This window comes from Furipterus horrens, unplaced genomic scaffold (assembly GCF_987537825.1).
Source record: "Furipterus horrens unplaced genomic scaffold, mFurHor1.1.pri manual_scaffold_5, whole genome shotgun sequence".
Classification (NCBI taxonomy): Eukaryota; Metazoa; Chordata; class Mammalia; order Chiroptera; family Furipteridae; genus Furipterus; species Furipterus horrens.
Window position 1 is genome coordinate 109,724,001 of NW_028327175.1, and position 17,143 is coordinate 109,741,143.

At 37.8% G+C, this 17,143-nt stretch overlaps 1 protein-coding gene across 1 annotated transcript in view; it reads right to left on the minus strand.

Annotated features, from left to right (window-relative positions):
* Positions 1-17,143, minus strand: part of ATF7IP2 (activating transcription factor 7 interacting protein 2) — a 94,803-nt gene that overhangs the window by 38,622 nt on the left and 39,038 nt on the right. The window contains exons 2-5 of the mRNA XM_090277022.1: positions 6,561-7,387; positions 5,266-5,390; positions 1,469-1,603; positions 385-483 (exon numbers count right to left, since the gene is read on the minus strand). Coding sequence (XP_090133148.1) covers positions 385-483; positions 1,469-1,603; positions 5,266-5,390; positions 6,561-7,377 — 1,176 coding nt within the window. The 5' untranslated portion in view covers positions 7,378-7,387. The remainder of the gene's footprint in view (positions 1-384; positions 484-1,468; positions 1,604-5,265; positions 5,391-6,560; positions 7,388-17,143) is intronic.

Genomic DNA, 17,143 nt, shown 5'->3' on the forward strand with positions numbered 1-17,143 from the left:
GGATGACTGACAGATAATATGACAAAAATAAATATATGAAAATAATAAAGGTAGAATTTAGGTGCTGAGTTACAAGGGTTCACTGTAAAATTACTTCAACTTTTCTGTGTATATTTCACCATGATAAAATGGTGGGGAGGGGGATCGTCTAGGCAATCACAAATCACCTCTCTACTTATTTTATGAAAGAAAAACAAGTGGCATTTACTTTTGGCTACCTAAGGGTATCTTCCACAGAGATAAAGTTATAGGAACATTCTAAGTATAAATTTATTATCTTTGAATACCTCTGAGTTTGGAAACATATTCATTTCTTATAATCCAACTACTATAATGTGGGCCAAAAAAGTTAGTAATTACTAACTCCTATGTGTTTATACCAACCTTACAGACTGTATTACTGGATAACGTGTTTGGTTCCAAACAATTCCTTTGAGATGACAATGCTTTTTTAATACGTCTTTGAAGTTTTGCTATTTTTGCCTAGAAGAGAAAAACAAATAAATATACAACCAGAGTACTAAAAATATATAGAACTGGAGAGAAAACTATTCTCCAAAGTAGTTCTGTGAGGCTTAAGCATTCACCCCAATAAATGAGAACTTCTTATATAAGCCACAGATTTAAATCCTACTGATGAATGGATAAAGATGTGGTATATATACAATGGAGTACTATTCAGCCATTAAAGAAGATAAAATATTGTCATTTGTGATAAAATGGATGAACCTTTAGGGTGTTATAGCTAAGTGAAATAAGTCAGACAGAAACAGACAAAATTGTATTAATTTCACTCAAATAAAAACCCAACAAACAAAACAAAGACAAATTCTTAGATATGGGCAACACATTGGTGGTTACAAGAGGGTAAGGGTGGGCTGGAGGAGGGTGAAATAAGTAAAGGGGGTCAAATGTATGGTAATCAATGGAAACTTGACTTTTGGTGGTAAGTACACTATAGTGTATACAGATACTAAATTATAATGTTGTACATTTTATATAATGTTATAAACCAGTGTTAACTCAATTAAAAAAAATCATGCTTGATGCTAGTATGACATTCTAGAATGGAAAATAAAAACACCGAACTTCTAAATGGTCCATAATAAAATTAACGCTGGTAGAAACACCAATTAGCAAGTAACCCTAAAAGAGTAAACATACACACACAAACCCACAAACCCTTGAAATTGGTTGTATAAGCTCTAATACAGAATATATTTTAAATTAAAAAAAAAAAAGCCTATGTATTAAGCCTGTCAATTGATACAGATTAGCTGATATTTCTAAAAGTATTTGTCAAGGGCCAGTATTGCTGTGATACAATCAATTCTTTACCTACAGAAATCTGGTACAGTAGGTTTGTGGCCAGGGATCTGCTTTACTGGTTTCCTTTCCTAACAAAAAATATCACCAAATCTACTTTTTAAGAGGACTCTAATGAAATCAAATGAAATTAGAAACTTACGAAGAGTTCATCAGCTATTGCTTCGTGTTTATTCCTGCACTGTGTCTTCCCAATGCGTTCGGTCAATTCTCTCAGTTTGTTATCAAATAGTTTGTAATTTATACTACAAATCTCCTGTCGAATCAAATGTCTGACCTAGAATTTTAAAATAAAAACCAAAACACCCCACGTTTCAAATTTAAAAGCAATTTTATTCTCTACTACTTAAAAATAGTTTTGCTCTTTTCTGGATTTTCTATAACCAATATATTTATATTTTTGTTTATATTTATATTATTATACCAGTAAGTTTTATAAAAGTTGTATATCAAATTCAGCAAAACACACCTAATAATTTCATTCTCCCAGAGCTAATTTTACTTTCCTATAGTTTCAGATGAATTCTGTAATACATATTAAAGGACAATAAAGACCTATATCCCATTTATATTTTTTGATGACTATAACTTAAACCTACTATTCCATTGAAAGAAACTCCATTTATCAGAAAAACAGAGCCCAATGAAAATGGTTAGTTGGTCTCTAGTAGAGATGGAGCAAATTATGAAAATTTGACCCTTGACCTTGACATTGACGGTTATATGACCTTTGGGAAGTCACAACATCTCTGAGCTTCATTTTCTTTGTCCACAAACAGGTAGACAATACAATATTGAATAAGTGATGCTCATAGGATTCCTATAAGAACATAAAAAGACAACATGCAGAAGAGCTACAAAACATAAAAAACACTGAATTGATTTGAAGGAAACACATATACAAGATAATCTCCTTTATATGCACAGTTTTAGGAGGCGACTTTATATTGTTAAAATTACAGGGACAATTATGTAGTGACTGTTATCTGGCATAATGCATGCTATTCTAACAGATCATGGTAGCTATGACATGAAATACTGATGCATTTTGTTACCTGGCTGTGTTTCAGAAAATAGACTAGTCTATTCTCAAGAAGCATAATTAATCTCAATGCCAATTGATATGAACAGCTCAGATTAGAGATACATTCAGAAACATCCGCTGTAGTTATTCCGTCACTGTGTATTGTAACCAACTTTCATAACAGAGAAGGTAGTCTATCTTAAAACCTGTTGTAAACATTTAAAGTATTTAATAGTAATATTTACAACTTTATCCTAATATCTTGCTTCTTGGTGCTCAAAATCGAAACAAAGTTTCCACCTTAAACTCTTTTATACTGGTATCACCTGGATGATTAGTCACATATTCAGTAATTTTGATTATTCCCAAGGTTTTTCCTTCTCATTTTCAATTGTTCTTTCTCTTCAATGCTATTTTCTACTTGATTTCTTCTGTAAAGCATCATTAACATTTCTTCAACAGTTTCTCAATGTTAGACATGATTGTCATCATTATTTTCACAACTTTTAAATACCTGATTAAGTTAGTAAGTGTTTAAAATATGTGTTATGTAAATAAATGTTTAGAAACACTTATTATTTTTACTGACAGCCATTACCTGTCACCCATGTATGGTTTTTATGGATTATTGCATATTTGCAAGTTCACTGGCTGTGGTCAATGTGTGAAGTACATACCCAGATGAACCTTGGAGAAATACCTAAATGTTTTGAATATGAGAATACTGTTTTGCTAACAAGCAAAAACCACACAGTGTTTGTCAAACCTCCCTGGTGAGGAAGAACCACATGAATACTTGTTAAAATCAAAAATTCCTAGGCCCTTTCCTGGATTCACCAAAGAGAATTTCTGGGAAAAGGGACTGAAAGTTATAGAATTAACAGATATCACTAATGATTCTTATCAGTTAAGTTTGAGAAAAGAGTAGCCTAAAACAATAGTCTTCAACTATTAGTGAGCTCAGAAACCACAACTTTAACAAGTACTCCTGGTGATCCACATGGAGGTAAACTCTAATAACTTGATTATTTTGGATTAAATGCCACCAAGGGGTGATTACTCTTGGTTAGTTAGATCGGACATTTGTTCTCATTTAGTGGTGGTGTTCCTTATAGAGAAGACTGACAATAACCTCCACCAAATACCTCTTGAATGTCTTCTGCTGATAGTAATGTGCCCAAATTATAAAATCAGATGGAAGTCCTACGTACAATTTGGAGATGACAAAGTGGCCTAAAGATTGGAGAAAGACTGGCAATTATATATCCCCATATGCTTCAACTTTCTAAGATGGTGGGAGGGGTATTAGAAGAAAAACTCCTCTACTTTAGTAATTTAATTGGAACCAACTAGGCCAACTGAGGTCCTTATGAAATCTCAGTCAACAGCTCCAGGACTCTCTCAATGTCAGAATGAGAGATCCTATGCCACTGGGATTCAATCAAGAAAAAAATAAACAAATGTAGTTTAGAAAGTTTACTGTTTGGACGGGAATCAAAAAAGCAAATGAGGGTAAGCTAGCCTAGCTATTTAGATAGGTAAAAGGACAGGAATTAGCTAAAACTCAAGTTGTCTCTGGAGATTGTGCAAGAAACTTCCAGGTGGGGGTTGGGGGTAGGGTGGGAAGATAAACTACATTCCCTAAACATCACTGGGAAGGACCATCTTCTGTGTCAACTGGATCAACTATTTTGTGAGGCAGATAATAGTGAATAAAAACTCTGATTTTTCCATGCCAGTGAAATTAAAACCTGCAAGGATCAGAGTTTTGTCTTTATATGTCCATATCAGACTTTATTTCTGAATTCAGTCACTAATCACTGGGAATAAGCCACAGCTATAACCCCCAACCTTTTGCTTAAAGAACATCCAATGCTTACCATAATTCTTCTACCTCTTCCCTGCAAACAACAGAATAGTTACATAATTTTTTTAAATAGTGTCTCATTTGGTCTTCCTGGAAGAAAATAATAAGTAGAAAGGGAAAAACTGTTGACTCATCTGTTAAGCTGGTTCTGCAGGAGTATTTCAAAAAGACTTCCAGGTATTATGTGAATACACATTCATATAATACTTAACTATATAATTGTAATGGTCTGTTTTAAAAAAACAGTAGTGTTTTTGTTTCTCATGCAGTTAGCAGGGTAGTTTGAATTGGGACATTTTTTTGTTCCATTACAGCCAAAAAGGCATTACTTTACTACTGAATGACTTCTGGCTGTGGTATTCTAGTGGTAAATCTGTACAGTAATATAGCAAAACAGATGATCAGAACAGGACCTACTAAAATTGAAGCTCATTACACTTAAACTCATAGTTGATCACACATTTATGGAAACTGTAATACAAAGAGATGAGATGGGCCAAAAATGAAAAGCAAAACATGCATTTAATGATACTATGAAGGACAGTGTCAAATAATAGCATATCTGTGTAAATTTGGAAATTAGGGCAAGTAAACCTGAATGTAACAGGGCTTTACAATGAAATTTTGGGTTGTCCGAGTCTAGGAAATAGTGATCGATTGTGATAATGTCTACAAAGAGCTATAGATTGCAGACCAAAGAACCCCTTGACCAGTATAAAACAGCTTTTTCAGCAAAGCTCAAGGTCATGCAGTATCTGCCTCACAAAGAGATTTAAATGTAATGTTGATTGAGTACCCATACTCCTTCTACCAGAGCACTCTACCTTGATTACTCTACATAGGATAATTCTCAAGAAATTAGATATTTTGGAAATGTAAATAATTACTTCCCCTAATACCTCCATCTGCTAATTCAGTTTTAATATACCAGTTTTGCATCAAATGAAAGTCATCTGTACTAAGTCACTGTGGAGATTAATTAACCTTTACCATTTTTATTAATCAAAAGTAAGTTTCTGAAGCAAATACATAAGTCCCAATATTTTACCTGTTCCAGCAATGCTGTTTGTTTTTCCAGAGCTACACAAATATTTTCATTAATTTGCTCTGAAGTTTTCATGCGCTTAACATTTTCTTTGTTTTCTGAAAACATCCTCTTCTTTTGATTATGGCCTTGGGGAGATGGAAAGATCAGATAAAAATATTCCTTCTAATGAAGGAAACAGGGAGATTCTCTAATTTAGGAACCCTCTAAGCAAATAAAAAAACTAAAATGTGACTATGGCAGCAGTTTTTAGAAAATGCAATTGTATAAAAAATCATGACAATTTTTAAAATGAATATTCTAGGTAGGGTTCTGGTCTCAGATCACTTTCCCTTCAACCATATTTAATACACATGTAACATCCATTTAATATTGACAAAAACTGAAGAGACTCTATTATTTAGTCCTCTATATATCTGTAGTTACTTAAGTGGTCACAACATTTTTATAAACAATTACTTAGGCAATCCTACATATTTTTAATAGGTGATCCTATTTTTAAGCAATTTAAAATTTATCTTGTTAAATGATCATTCTGTAGGCTAGACAAGAATATAAGATTTTCCTATAAAATCAGATTTTTCTTATATTTCATTAACCTACAAAAACACTTTACTTCTAATGAAATATACTTCAGGTATTTTAATGATTTTATAACCCTAAAGCTGCACTGGTTAACTATTTGATACATTTCTCTCATTACACACACACACACACACACACTTAAATGTGTATGTGTTCTTATTATCTATCAGCTCATACTTGACATGTGATTTACAGGTCAATTCTATGAAAAAAATAAAAGGGTTTACCAATCCTTTTAAAAAAACCCACTCTCTCTTTCAACTAGCCTATTAATCTAATAAATAATACATCAAAATAAAAAGTATGTAGATGAAATGAACCAAACGAATGCCATAAACTACCTTTTATGTTTTGCACTCTCAAGGCAAAGTGACTGGTTTCTCTTGGACAGAATTACTTCCCTTTGGACACAGATGATACCTTTTCCCTGTCCCACCAAGAATGGTTCAGAAACAAGATACTCTGAAATAGTTATTGTCATCATCTATTACTCTTCCTATATAGGGTGGAGAAAAAGTAGGTTTACAGTTGTGACTATGCAAAAGTTTACTTTTGTATAATTATTTATTAATTATTGTATTACTTTCCATGTGAACAAACATAAAACCTATCTTTCCCCAACCTGTATGCACTCTGTTTCTATATCTGAGACTATAAAATTCACCAAGAGTGATTGTTTGATTTGCACAAAAGGTGTACAAGTATACACTTACTGTTACTCCTATCTGTTTCAAGCGATGACAGCCACGTTGAGTCTGTATTTTCACAATTTGAAATGATGGAACGACAGGTTCTACAGGATCCTTCACCTTTCAAACTGTCAGCAGTCCAGTTACTAGAAATGACTGAATTCACAACCATAGGTGTTTTATCAACAGGAACAAAATGGGTGTCTGAACTTAAAATCAAAATGTCATTTTGCCTTTTAAAATGTGTTTCTAAATGGGAAACCATTTTGTCAATTCTCTTATCATCCAAGGTATTGATTACTGCTGACTTTGGCATTTGAGCTATACCACTCAATACACTGCGTGGATGACTGATGGATTTCAGATTATAATCCACTTTGTGTTGTTCAAAAAAAGATCTTGTGACATTTGCCTGATATTCAAAACTGTTTTCAGAAGTGTTCTGTGAATCTTTTGCATCTTGTGTAGACAGTTTCCTGGGAGATTCTATTGTCTTACTTGGCTTTTGGTAAAGGCATACAACTTGTTCTTCAATGTATTGCAATCTTCTTTCCAAACCAAATTCTAGTTGTTTTATTAAATTCTCAGAAACAACGTTACTTTTTTGTGAGCACACTGAATTTCTGTTAGAGTCCAATGAGAAATCAAAATTTTCAGAATGACTACACTTGTTATTTATGACACCAATACCTGAATTCTGATTATCACTCTCAATTGCTGCTGTTTTCAGTGCTTCAACATTCTTTGACTTATGGAGGATCTCTATTTGCTTCCGGCAACTGGTAGGCATTGTTTTTTTAGCTTTTAATATCTTCCGTTTACTTCTATCTGGACTTGCCATCTTTCATATCCTAGAATTTAAGATACCATATTTAAATACATTCCTCCAGAAGACAAAAGCTAACAAAAGCTAACATTTATTTATAATATTAAAACAATGTTGACTTCCAATAGAATAAATTACCTAGGAATAAATTTAACCAAGAATGTAAAAGATCTATACTTGGAAATTTATAAGACACTGAAAAAAGAAATTGAAGATACAAATAAATGGAAGCACATACCATGTTCATGGACAGGAAGAATTAATATCATTAAAATGTCCATACTACCCAAAGCAATCTATAGATACAATGCAATTTCTATCAAGACACCAATGACGTATTTCACAGAACTAGAACAAATATTCCCAAACTTGATATGGAACCACAAAAGACCCCAAATAACAACAGTAATCTTGAGAAAGAAGAACAAAGCTGGAGAAATCATGCTCCCTAATGTCGAACTATGCTATAAGGCCATAATAATCAAACAACAGGGTACTGACATAAAAACAACACACGGATCAATGGAATAGAATAGAGAGCCTAGAAATAAACATACATCTTTAAAGTCAATTAATATTTGGCAGAGGAGGCAAAAACATACAATGGCCTAAATATAGTTTATTCAATAAACAGCATTAAAAAAATTGGACAGGTAAGTGCAAAAAACTGAAACTTAAACCACCTTCTCACATCACACACAAGAATAAATTCAAAATGGATTATAGACTTAAATGATAGACTCAAAACCATAAAAATCCTAGAAGAAAACATAGATAGTAAAATATTGGACATTTCTCATAGCAGTATTTTTTTCAGATAAATCACCCCAGGCAAGGGAAACAAAAGAAAAAATAAACAAAAGGGACTGCATCAAACTAAAAAGTTTTTCAACAGCACAGGAAACAACAAAATGTAAAGACAACCCACTGAATGGGAGAACATATTCCTTGACACATCTGATAAGGGGTTGATATCTAAAATTTAGAAAGAACTTATAAAACTCAACACCAGGAAAACAATTCTGTTAAAAAATGGTTAAAAGATCTTAATAGAAACTTCTCCAAAGAGAACATACAGATGACCAATAGACATATGAAAAGATGCTCACTGTCACTAATCATAAGAGAAATGCAAATTAAAACCACAATGAGATATCACCTCACATCTGCCCAAATGGCCATCATTAATAAATCAACGGACAAATGCTGGTGAGGATGTGGAGAAAAGGGAACTCTAGTGCACTGTTTGTGCAAATTCAGATTGGTGCAGCCACTGTAGGAAGCAGTGTGGAGTTACCTCAGAAAATTAAAAACAGAACTGCCATGACTCAGTAATTCCATTTCCACAAATTTATGCGAAGAAACCCAACACACTAACTTGAAAGAATGTATGTACCTCCATGTTCACCACAGCATTATTTACAACCACCAAGATATGGAAGCAGCCCAAGTGTCCATCAGTAGATGAGTAGATAAAACAGATATGGTATATTTACACAATGGAATACTACTCGGCCATAAAAAAGAAGAAAAATTTAACCTTTGCAACGGCATGAGTGGACCTGGAGAACATTATGCTAAGAGAATTAAGCCAGTCAAAGACAGACAAATACTATATGATTTCACTCACATGTGAAATCTAATGACCAAACTGAACTAACAAGCAAAATAGAGACAGACTCATAAACAGAGAACAGGATGACAGCTATGGGGGTGGGGAGTGGGGGTGGAGGGATAGAGCAAAGAAGAAAAAGAATTCATGGACAAGGACAGCAGGAAGGGGGTGGTGCATGGAGGTGGCAGAGGGTATGGGGGGTAAATGGTAATAGAAAACACAATAAAAATGAACTATTAAAAAATATATAGTTTTTTAAATGGCTAGTGCAGTTCAGTGGACTGGGTGTCTACCTGCAAACGGAAGGGTCACCAGTTTGGTTCCTGGTAAGGGCACATGCCTTGGGTTGTGGGCCAGGTCCCCACTTGGGGGCGTGCAAGAGGCAAACAAGTGATATTTCTCTTATACATCAATGTTTCTCTCCTTCTCTAAAAACAAATAAAATCTTTAAAAAATGGCAGAACTGGTGCTTTAATATATATAAGTAATTTTAAAAAGAAAATATAATGTTGACACTCTTCATGTAGATAATTATGTTTATTAAAAATTATACCCATTTTCATCTGTTACTAAAATGTACAAATAATTTAAATTTCTTTCTATAAATCTACACTGTATAAATTAAAAATTTATATTGCCTATAAGCTTCTACTTGTTACTAAACCTGACAATTTATCTGGCCACTTGACTGGGGACATGAGAGAAGCAACTAATCGCTGTTTCTTTCCCACATCAATGTTTCTATCCCTCTCTTTCTCCCTCCCATTCTCTCTCTCTAAAAAACAAAACAATTAAGTTATATTTCTTCATAAAAACAAAAATTATTTTGTATAGAGCATTCATTCCATTTTCAACACATAATGAGTGGCATTTTTTTAAAGCTTTCCTAACATTCAAATGTTCAAAATAAATGGTACTGCAGGGATAATTCCCAAGAGTCATGAATATAAAATGAACATTAAGATACACAACATGATGCCAGTCAAAATAAAAAAGCCAATTTAGGTTTTACAATACCTAATTTTTTATTGCTTTTCATAATTTAAGATGAATCTACTACACAGCAGAGAAATAGTTTAGTATTTACCTGTGTCCACATCAACTTTGATCTGAGCTGAGGGTAGCTAAATGGTTTAAAATACATCTTTTGCTGTTAGTCCACTGCCATCATGGGCCTCATGGCAGTGGCTCCAAGTTGGCTCTCCCTGCTGCTGCAGTGTCCCAACCTTGCTGAAGTTTACATGTGACAATGTGAAGGAGCCAGATCTACAAACTGGCCGAGAAGGGGCTGCATCCATTGCAAATCAGTGTGATCTTCAGAGACTCACACAGTTTTGTACAAAGTGACAGGCAATACAATCTGAGAATTCTTAAGTCAAAATGACTTGCTTCTCAGCTTCCTGAGGATATCTACCATTTAATTAAGAAAGTGATTGCTGTTTGAAAGCATCTTGCATTCACTGGTTGGCTTGATAGGAAACCAAACAAATCCTCATTCTGCAATTGGACATGAGTCCAATGGACTCTGCCCTAATTGTTTAAATTTGTCTATGCACTCATGGAATAAAATCATTGTTTATCTAGGAAAAGAAAAGGAATACTGTAATACTTCCCGTTAAGATGAAAAGATAGCTAGATGCTGTGTTTGCCAAATACCATGACCACATCAAAATTACAACTGACTTATTCAACAACCATCATTGAGAACCACCTGATGACTGATTGAACAGAAGTCTTATAACTAAAAATAAAAAGAAGCCATAAAGAGACTGGTAAGAGGGGCAAGAATGTGCTATGGGCAGGAACCAAATCATGGTGTGGAAATTAAGAATTGTATCTGCCCTGGCCAGGTGGCTCAGTTGATTGGAATGTTGTCTTGTACACCAAAAGGTTGCGGCTTAAATTCCCAGTCAGGGCACATACCTAGGTTGTGGGTTTGATCCCCAGTATGGCAATGTACAGGAGGCAACTGTTCAATGTTTCTCTCTCACATTTATGTTTCCTCTCTCTCTCTCTAAAAAATCAGTAAAAACATATCCTTGGGCGATTAATTAAAAAAAAAAAATCAGCTGCAGAGAACCCCTAAGGAGTGAGGGGTGCCAGCCCCACACCTGGCTCAGAAGCCCAGGGCAAAAGTGAGGGAAAGAGGAATACTCATAACATCGGGCTGTAAAAACCAGCAGGGACTACATTTGAGATGGATAGTTGCTGGAGTCCCAAGAGTTCCTCAAGTTATCCCACCTCCCCCCGACGTGAGCTTGCTCACTCACAAACTCACTCTCTATGTGCTCCAGTGCACAGGTGGCAGCTCAAAGAGCCAGGGACATACAGAGAAAAGCTGAATTGACCAGCTTCAGGACGAAAGCTTGAGGGTCATGGGTAAGAGAAGTTCTTTCTGGGGGTGAAAGTATTGGCAAGTACCACTATTCCTCTGTTCATCCTTAGTCTCACCCAGCTGGCAGGTTCAGGTGAGTAGTAAATGTGAGCTCTGCCTTAACCTGGCTAACAATGTTTTCCCAGCCCTGGTGATTCCTTGAGAACCTGTCCCACTTAATCCCCTTCCTGGCCCAAGCTGCTTCCAAAGGCTTTTCCATACAAGCGGCATTGTGTTGTGGACTTTTCTGAAAGGCCCACAAACTGCAAACAAAAAGCAATTGGACTCATTGTGCCCTGTACCTCTTGTTAATTGGTTCCAAAGCTGGCACAAGTGGTGACTGGTCTAAACTTGCACTGTGACTCATCAGGTGGCTTCAAGCCTGTTATAAAAGCTGAAACTAGGCTGCCTTGTAACACAGCTTCACCTAAGTGGCCAGAAACCCAACACACTTAACAGGTGGCCTCAGCTCACATTGTGGTGCCCACACCAAAGAACCCTAAGCCTGAACCTAGTAAAAAGTAGCCTGTATTCAGCATAGCCTTGACTAGTGAAGTCAAGAGCTTCCAAGCCCAGCACAAGCAGCAACCAATTCCAGATCACTTTTTAGCTCCCATCAAGTGACCCCTATCTGGGCACAAATGTTAGCTGGACTTGGTCTGCACTGAAGCCCTCACCTCACTCAAGACACCTCAGAAACAACAAAACCGGTTGACAGCTTCAGACCACACCAGAGCACCATTCAACTAGCTCTTCAAATGACACATTCAAAGGGAGGACTCGGCTGGCTTCCGGGCCCTGCTAACACGACTCTTCTTCTGAGGAGTTAGGCCACACAAAATGACTTGTCGGCTGTAGTCACAACTAGTTCTCAAAGCCAGATAGCCCAAGGGTTGATCACTGATTTACCCATTGATTTATGAACAGCAGTCAAGACAATTACAACAGGAGGGTACACACAACCCACATAACAAACAACCCTTGAGCTCCCACCTAAGGTGAAGAGGGAAGCTGTTCCAATGTGTCGCGAACTCCAACCGGCAGTGACATCTTCCACAAAGAGATAAAAAGCATAAAAGAAGTCAGAAATCAAGACTACAATAACTGGACTTCTGGCCAAGATGGAGGCGTAGACAGACACGCTGCAACTGCCTCCACAACTAAGAAGGAATACAACTACCTCAAAACTAGAAACAACCAGAAGTTCCAGAAAATCAAACTACACGGAAGTCCAGCAAACAAAGATATAAAGAAGAAATAATTATCCAGACAGGTAGGGGGGCAGAGCCGGGGCGGAGAGGACACGGTGTGGTGGCGGCAGCGGCAGGCCAGCAGAAAGCGCAGTCACGCTTTAAAAAGTCAGGAGGAACACCTGGGGAGCGTTCCCAGTTCCCCACAAGCCCTAGCAGTCCACAGTTCCAGCACCAGGGAAAATCAAGCCTCATTGCTTCTGACTGTGCAGACCAGTGGAAGTTGGGGTGGAGGCAGAAACTGCTGGTCTCTCAGCAGAGTCTGCTTGTTGAAAAGGCCCCCATGGTCCTAGAACGTCCGCAGACCTACCCACTCTGGGAACTATGGACAGGGCAGCAGCTAGAGAGGCACCAGTCTGGTGCGGAAGTGGGAGCGGTGCCTGGAAAAGAGGCGAGTGCTGGGCAGGCATCATTGTTCACTCTCGGACCCCTCCCCCACATACAGCCCCACAATGTGGTGAAACAGGTCACCCTGTACTGACAAATCCCTAAGGCCCCTACCTTTACAATGTAACAGGAGCGACAGCTCTACCTGGGACATGGAGGCAAACAAACACAGGAGCCTGTCAGAATGAGGAGACAGAGAAGTATGGTCCAAAAGAGGGAGCGGATCAAGGTTCCAGTGGGAGAACTAAGTGAAGAGGAGATAGCCAACCTAACAGATGAGGAGACAACCTGAGATGCAGAATTCAAAACACTGGTGATAAAGATGCTCACAGGCTTGACAGACAATGCTTGAGTACGGCAAACGCTTAAGAGAAGAAATGAAGGCTATGATAAGTGAAACGAAGGAAAATCCACACAAAACCAATGGTGAAGGGAAGGAAACCGGGGTTCAAATCAATGATTTGGAACATAAGGAAGAAAAAAACAGTCAACCAGTACAGAATGAGGAAGCAAGAATTGAAAATAATGAGGAAAACTTCCCAAATTTTGTGGAGGAGATGGACATACAGGTCCGGGAAGCACAGAGGGTCCTGGGTGAGCTGGACCCAGAGGGGGCCACACCAGGACGAATCCTGTCTGAGATGCCAAAGGTGAAAGATAAAGACAGAGTCTTGGAGGCAGCAAGAGAGAGGTGAAGAGTTGCCTACAAGGGGTTGCCTATAGGACTATCAGCTGATTTTTCAAGGAACACTTTGCAGGCAGGAAGAGACTGGCAAGCAGTATTCAATGTGGTGAAAAGCAACCCACAACCAAGATTCCTCTCTATCCAGCAAAGCTATCATTTGGAATGGAAGGGCAGATGAAGTGCTTCCCAGACAAGGTAAAGCTAAAGGAACTCATCATCACCAAGCCACTGTTATATGAAATGTCAAACGGACTTACTTAAGAAAAAGAAGATCAAAACTATGAACACTACAATAACAACAAACTCACAATTATCAACTGAATCTAAAAAGTAAAAACAAAATCCAACTAAGCAAACCAGAATAGGAACAGAATCATAGCTATGGGGATCATTTGGAGGGTTATCAGCTGGGAGAGGGGAGGGGGAGAAATGGGGAAATGGTACAGGGACTAAGAAGCATAATCAGTTGGTACAAAATAGACAGGGGGATGTTAAGAATAGTATAGGAAAGGGTGAAGCCAAAGAACTTATATGCCAGGACTCATGGACATGAACTAAGAGAGGTGGGATTGCTGGAAGGAAGGAGGTGTACTGGGCAGAAGGGAGCAAAGGGGAAGAAAGTTGGAACTACTGTAACAACATAATCAATAAAAAATACTTAAAAAAAAAAGACTACAATAACTGAAATAATAATATAATATAGGGTATCAACAACAGATTAAATGGAGCAGAGGATCGAGTCACAATAGGAGAAACCACCTAATCAGAACAGCTAAAAGAAAAAATAATTTAAAAAATGAAGATAATTTAACGGACCTCAGGGACAACCCAACTCACATCATAAAGGTATATGAAGGAGAAGAAAGAGCAAGCAAGGGGTTGAAAACCTACTTTAAGAAACAATTTTACTTGGTGAAGTAAATATACATTCAAGTTCAGGAAGTGCAGAGTTCCCAAACAAGATGAACCCAAAGAGGTTACACAAAGACATACAATTAAAATGTCAAAGGTTAAAGACAAAATAGGGTCAAGATGGCAGCATAGGTAACACGGCTCGCCACCTCACATAACCACATCAAAATTACAACTAAAATATAAAACAGCCATCACTGATAACTGTCTGAAATTGAGCTGAATAGAATTCTGACAACTATGGAATTAAAGAAACCACACCCACCCAGGCTGGTAGGTGGAGATGTGGAATGGGCTGATCCCACATACACGTGTGGTGGGTAAAAATTTGGGAGGAGTTCCAACCCCACACCAGGCCCTACAGCCCAGAGTTCCAGTGCCAGGAAGATAAGTCCCTATAACTCCTAGCTGCAAATACCAGCAGGGATTGAGCTAGTAGAAGAAATGGCTGGAGTCTCAAGCAATTACTCTTAAAGAACCCACAGATGGATTTAATCACACTGACTTGCTCTGAGCTCCGGCACCTGGGTAGCAGCTTAAAAGGCTGAAACTGAAGTGTTTAGAATCAAGGCAAGAGCTAGGAGACAGATTTCTCCCAGACAAAGGGGTAGGCAGAGGCCACAGTCACTTTTCTGAACCCTCCCCCCACAGAACCACAGAGCGAGCAGGCTGTTGCAATATCTGAGACTCCATCAACTTGGCCAACTCTGTCCCACCCTGGATATCCCAAGAGACTCTGTCCCACCCAACTTATGGACCCACCCAAGCTGCTTTTCCATATGAATGGCTGGTCTTGGCTCATGCTTCGAAACTTCCTGCATCCTATCAAACACACAACAGCTGGCCTCAGTGAGACTCCAGCCACCATACCTCTTACTAAAGGGTTCCAGACCCAGCACTAGCAGCAACCAGCTGAGATTCACATCATGGTTTCACATGAGAATCTCCAAACCCAGCACATATACCAGCCATCACAAATTGCTTTATATCTCAGGCAGGCTGGCCCCAGGCAAAACACAGGTGGGACCGACCTTGGCCAGCACCACACAGGAAACCTCAGAGCCAGTGCACCCAGTGGATAGCTACAGAACACGTCAGAGGATCACCATACTGCACCCTCACAGGTGATCCTCCATGAAGGGCATACGGTCATGGCCAATGGTCACAGACAGTCCTTGCACCTGACCGGCCTGGGTAAATCCCTCCCATTGACTTGCCAACAGCAATCAAGCCTCAACTACAAGAAAAGGATGTAATCAGCCCATAAAAAGAGCACACTTTGACAACCCAGCTTGAGTGATAGGGGAGGCTGTGCCACTGGACTCTATAGGACACCTATTACATTAGGCTATGCTACCAATGCGTAGAGTTATAGCAGTTCTACCTAATACATAGAAACAAACACAGGGAGGATGCCAAAATAGGAGACAAAGAAATATGGGCCAAATGAAAGAACAGAACGAGACCCCAGAAAAAGAATTAAACAAAATGGAGATGAGCAATCTGTCAGATGCAGAGTTCAAAATACTGGTTATTAGGATGCTCATGGAATTCATTGAGTACTTCAACAGCACAAAAAAGACTAAGGCAGAAGTAAAGGTTACACTAACTGAAACAAAGAAAAATTTACATGAAGACAACAGTGGAATGGATGAAGCCAAGAATCAACTCAATGATTTTGGAACATAAGAAGGGGAAAAAAATTCAATCATAACAATAAGAAGAAAAAGAATTAAATAAAACAAACAAACAAAAAGACCAAGGACAGGCTAAGGAGCCTCTGGGACAACATCAAACATACCAGCATTCGAATCATTGGCGTGCCAGAAGGAGAAGAGGAAGAGCAAGAAATTGAAACCTGATTTGAAAAAGATAATGAAAGAAAACTTCCCTAATTTGGTGAAGGAAATATATGCAGAAGTCCAGGAAGAAGAGAGTTCCAAACAAGCTAGACCCAAAGAGGACCACACCAAGACATATCATATTTAAAATACCAAAGGTTAAAGATAAAGAGAGAATCTTCAAAGCAGCAAGAGAAAAGCAGATAGTTACCTACAGGGGAGTTCCCATAAGACTGTCAGCTGATTTCTCAAAAGAAACTCTGCAGGCAAGAAGGGACTGGCAAGAAGTATTCAAAGTGATGAAAAGCAAGGACCTATAACCAAGACTACTCTATCCAGCAAAGCTATCATTTAGAATGGAAGGGCAGATAAAGTGCTTCCCAGACAAGGTAAAGCTGAAGGAGTTCATCGTCACCAAGCCATATTTATAATGTAATGTTAAAAGGATTTATTTAAGACAAAGCTCAAAACTAAACATTAAAATGATAATAAATTCACAACTATCAACAATTGAATCTAAAAAACAAACTAAGCAAACCAGCATAACAGGAACAGTACATAGATATGGAGATAATTTGGAGGGTTATCAGTTAGGAGGGGGAAGGAGGAGTTTGGGGGATAAGATGCAGGAAGCAGGAAATAGAAATTGGTAGGTACAGAATTAGAATTGAAGGGCAGATAAAGAGCTTCCCAGACAAGAAAACACTAAAAAGACTT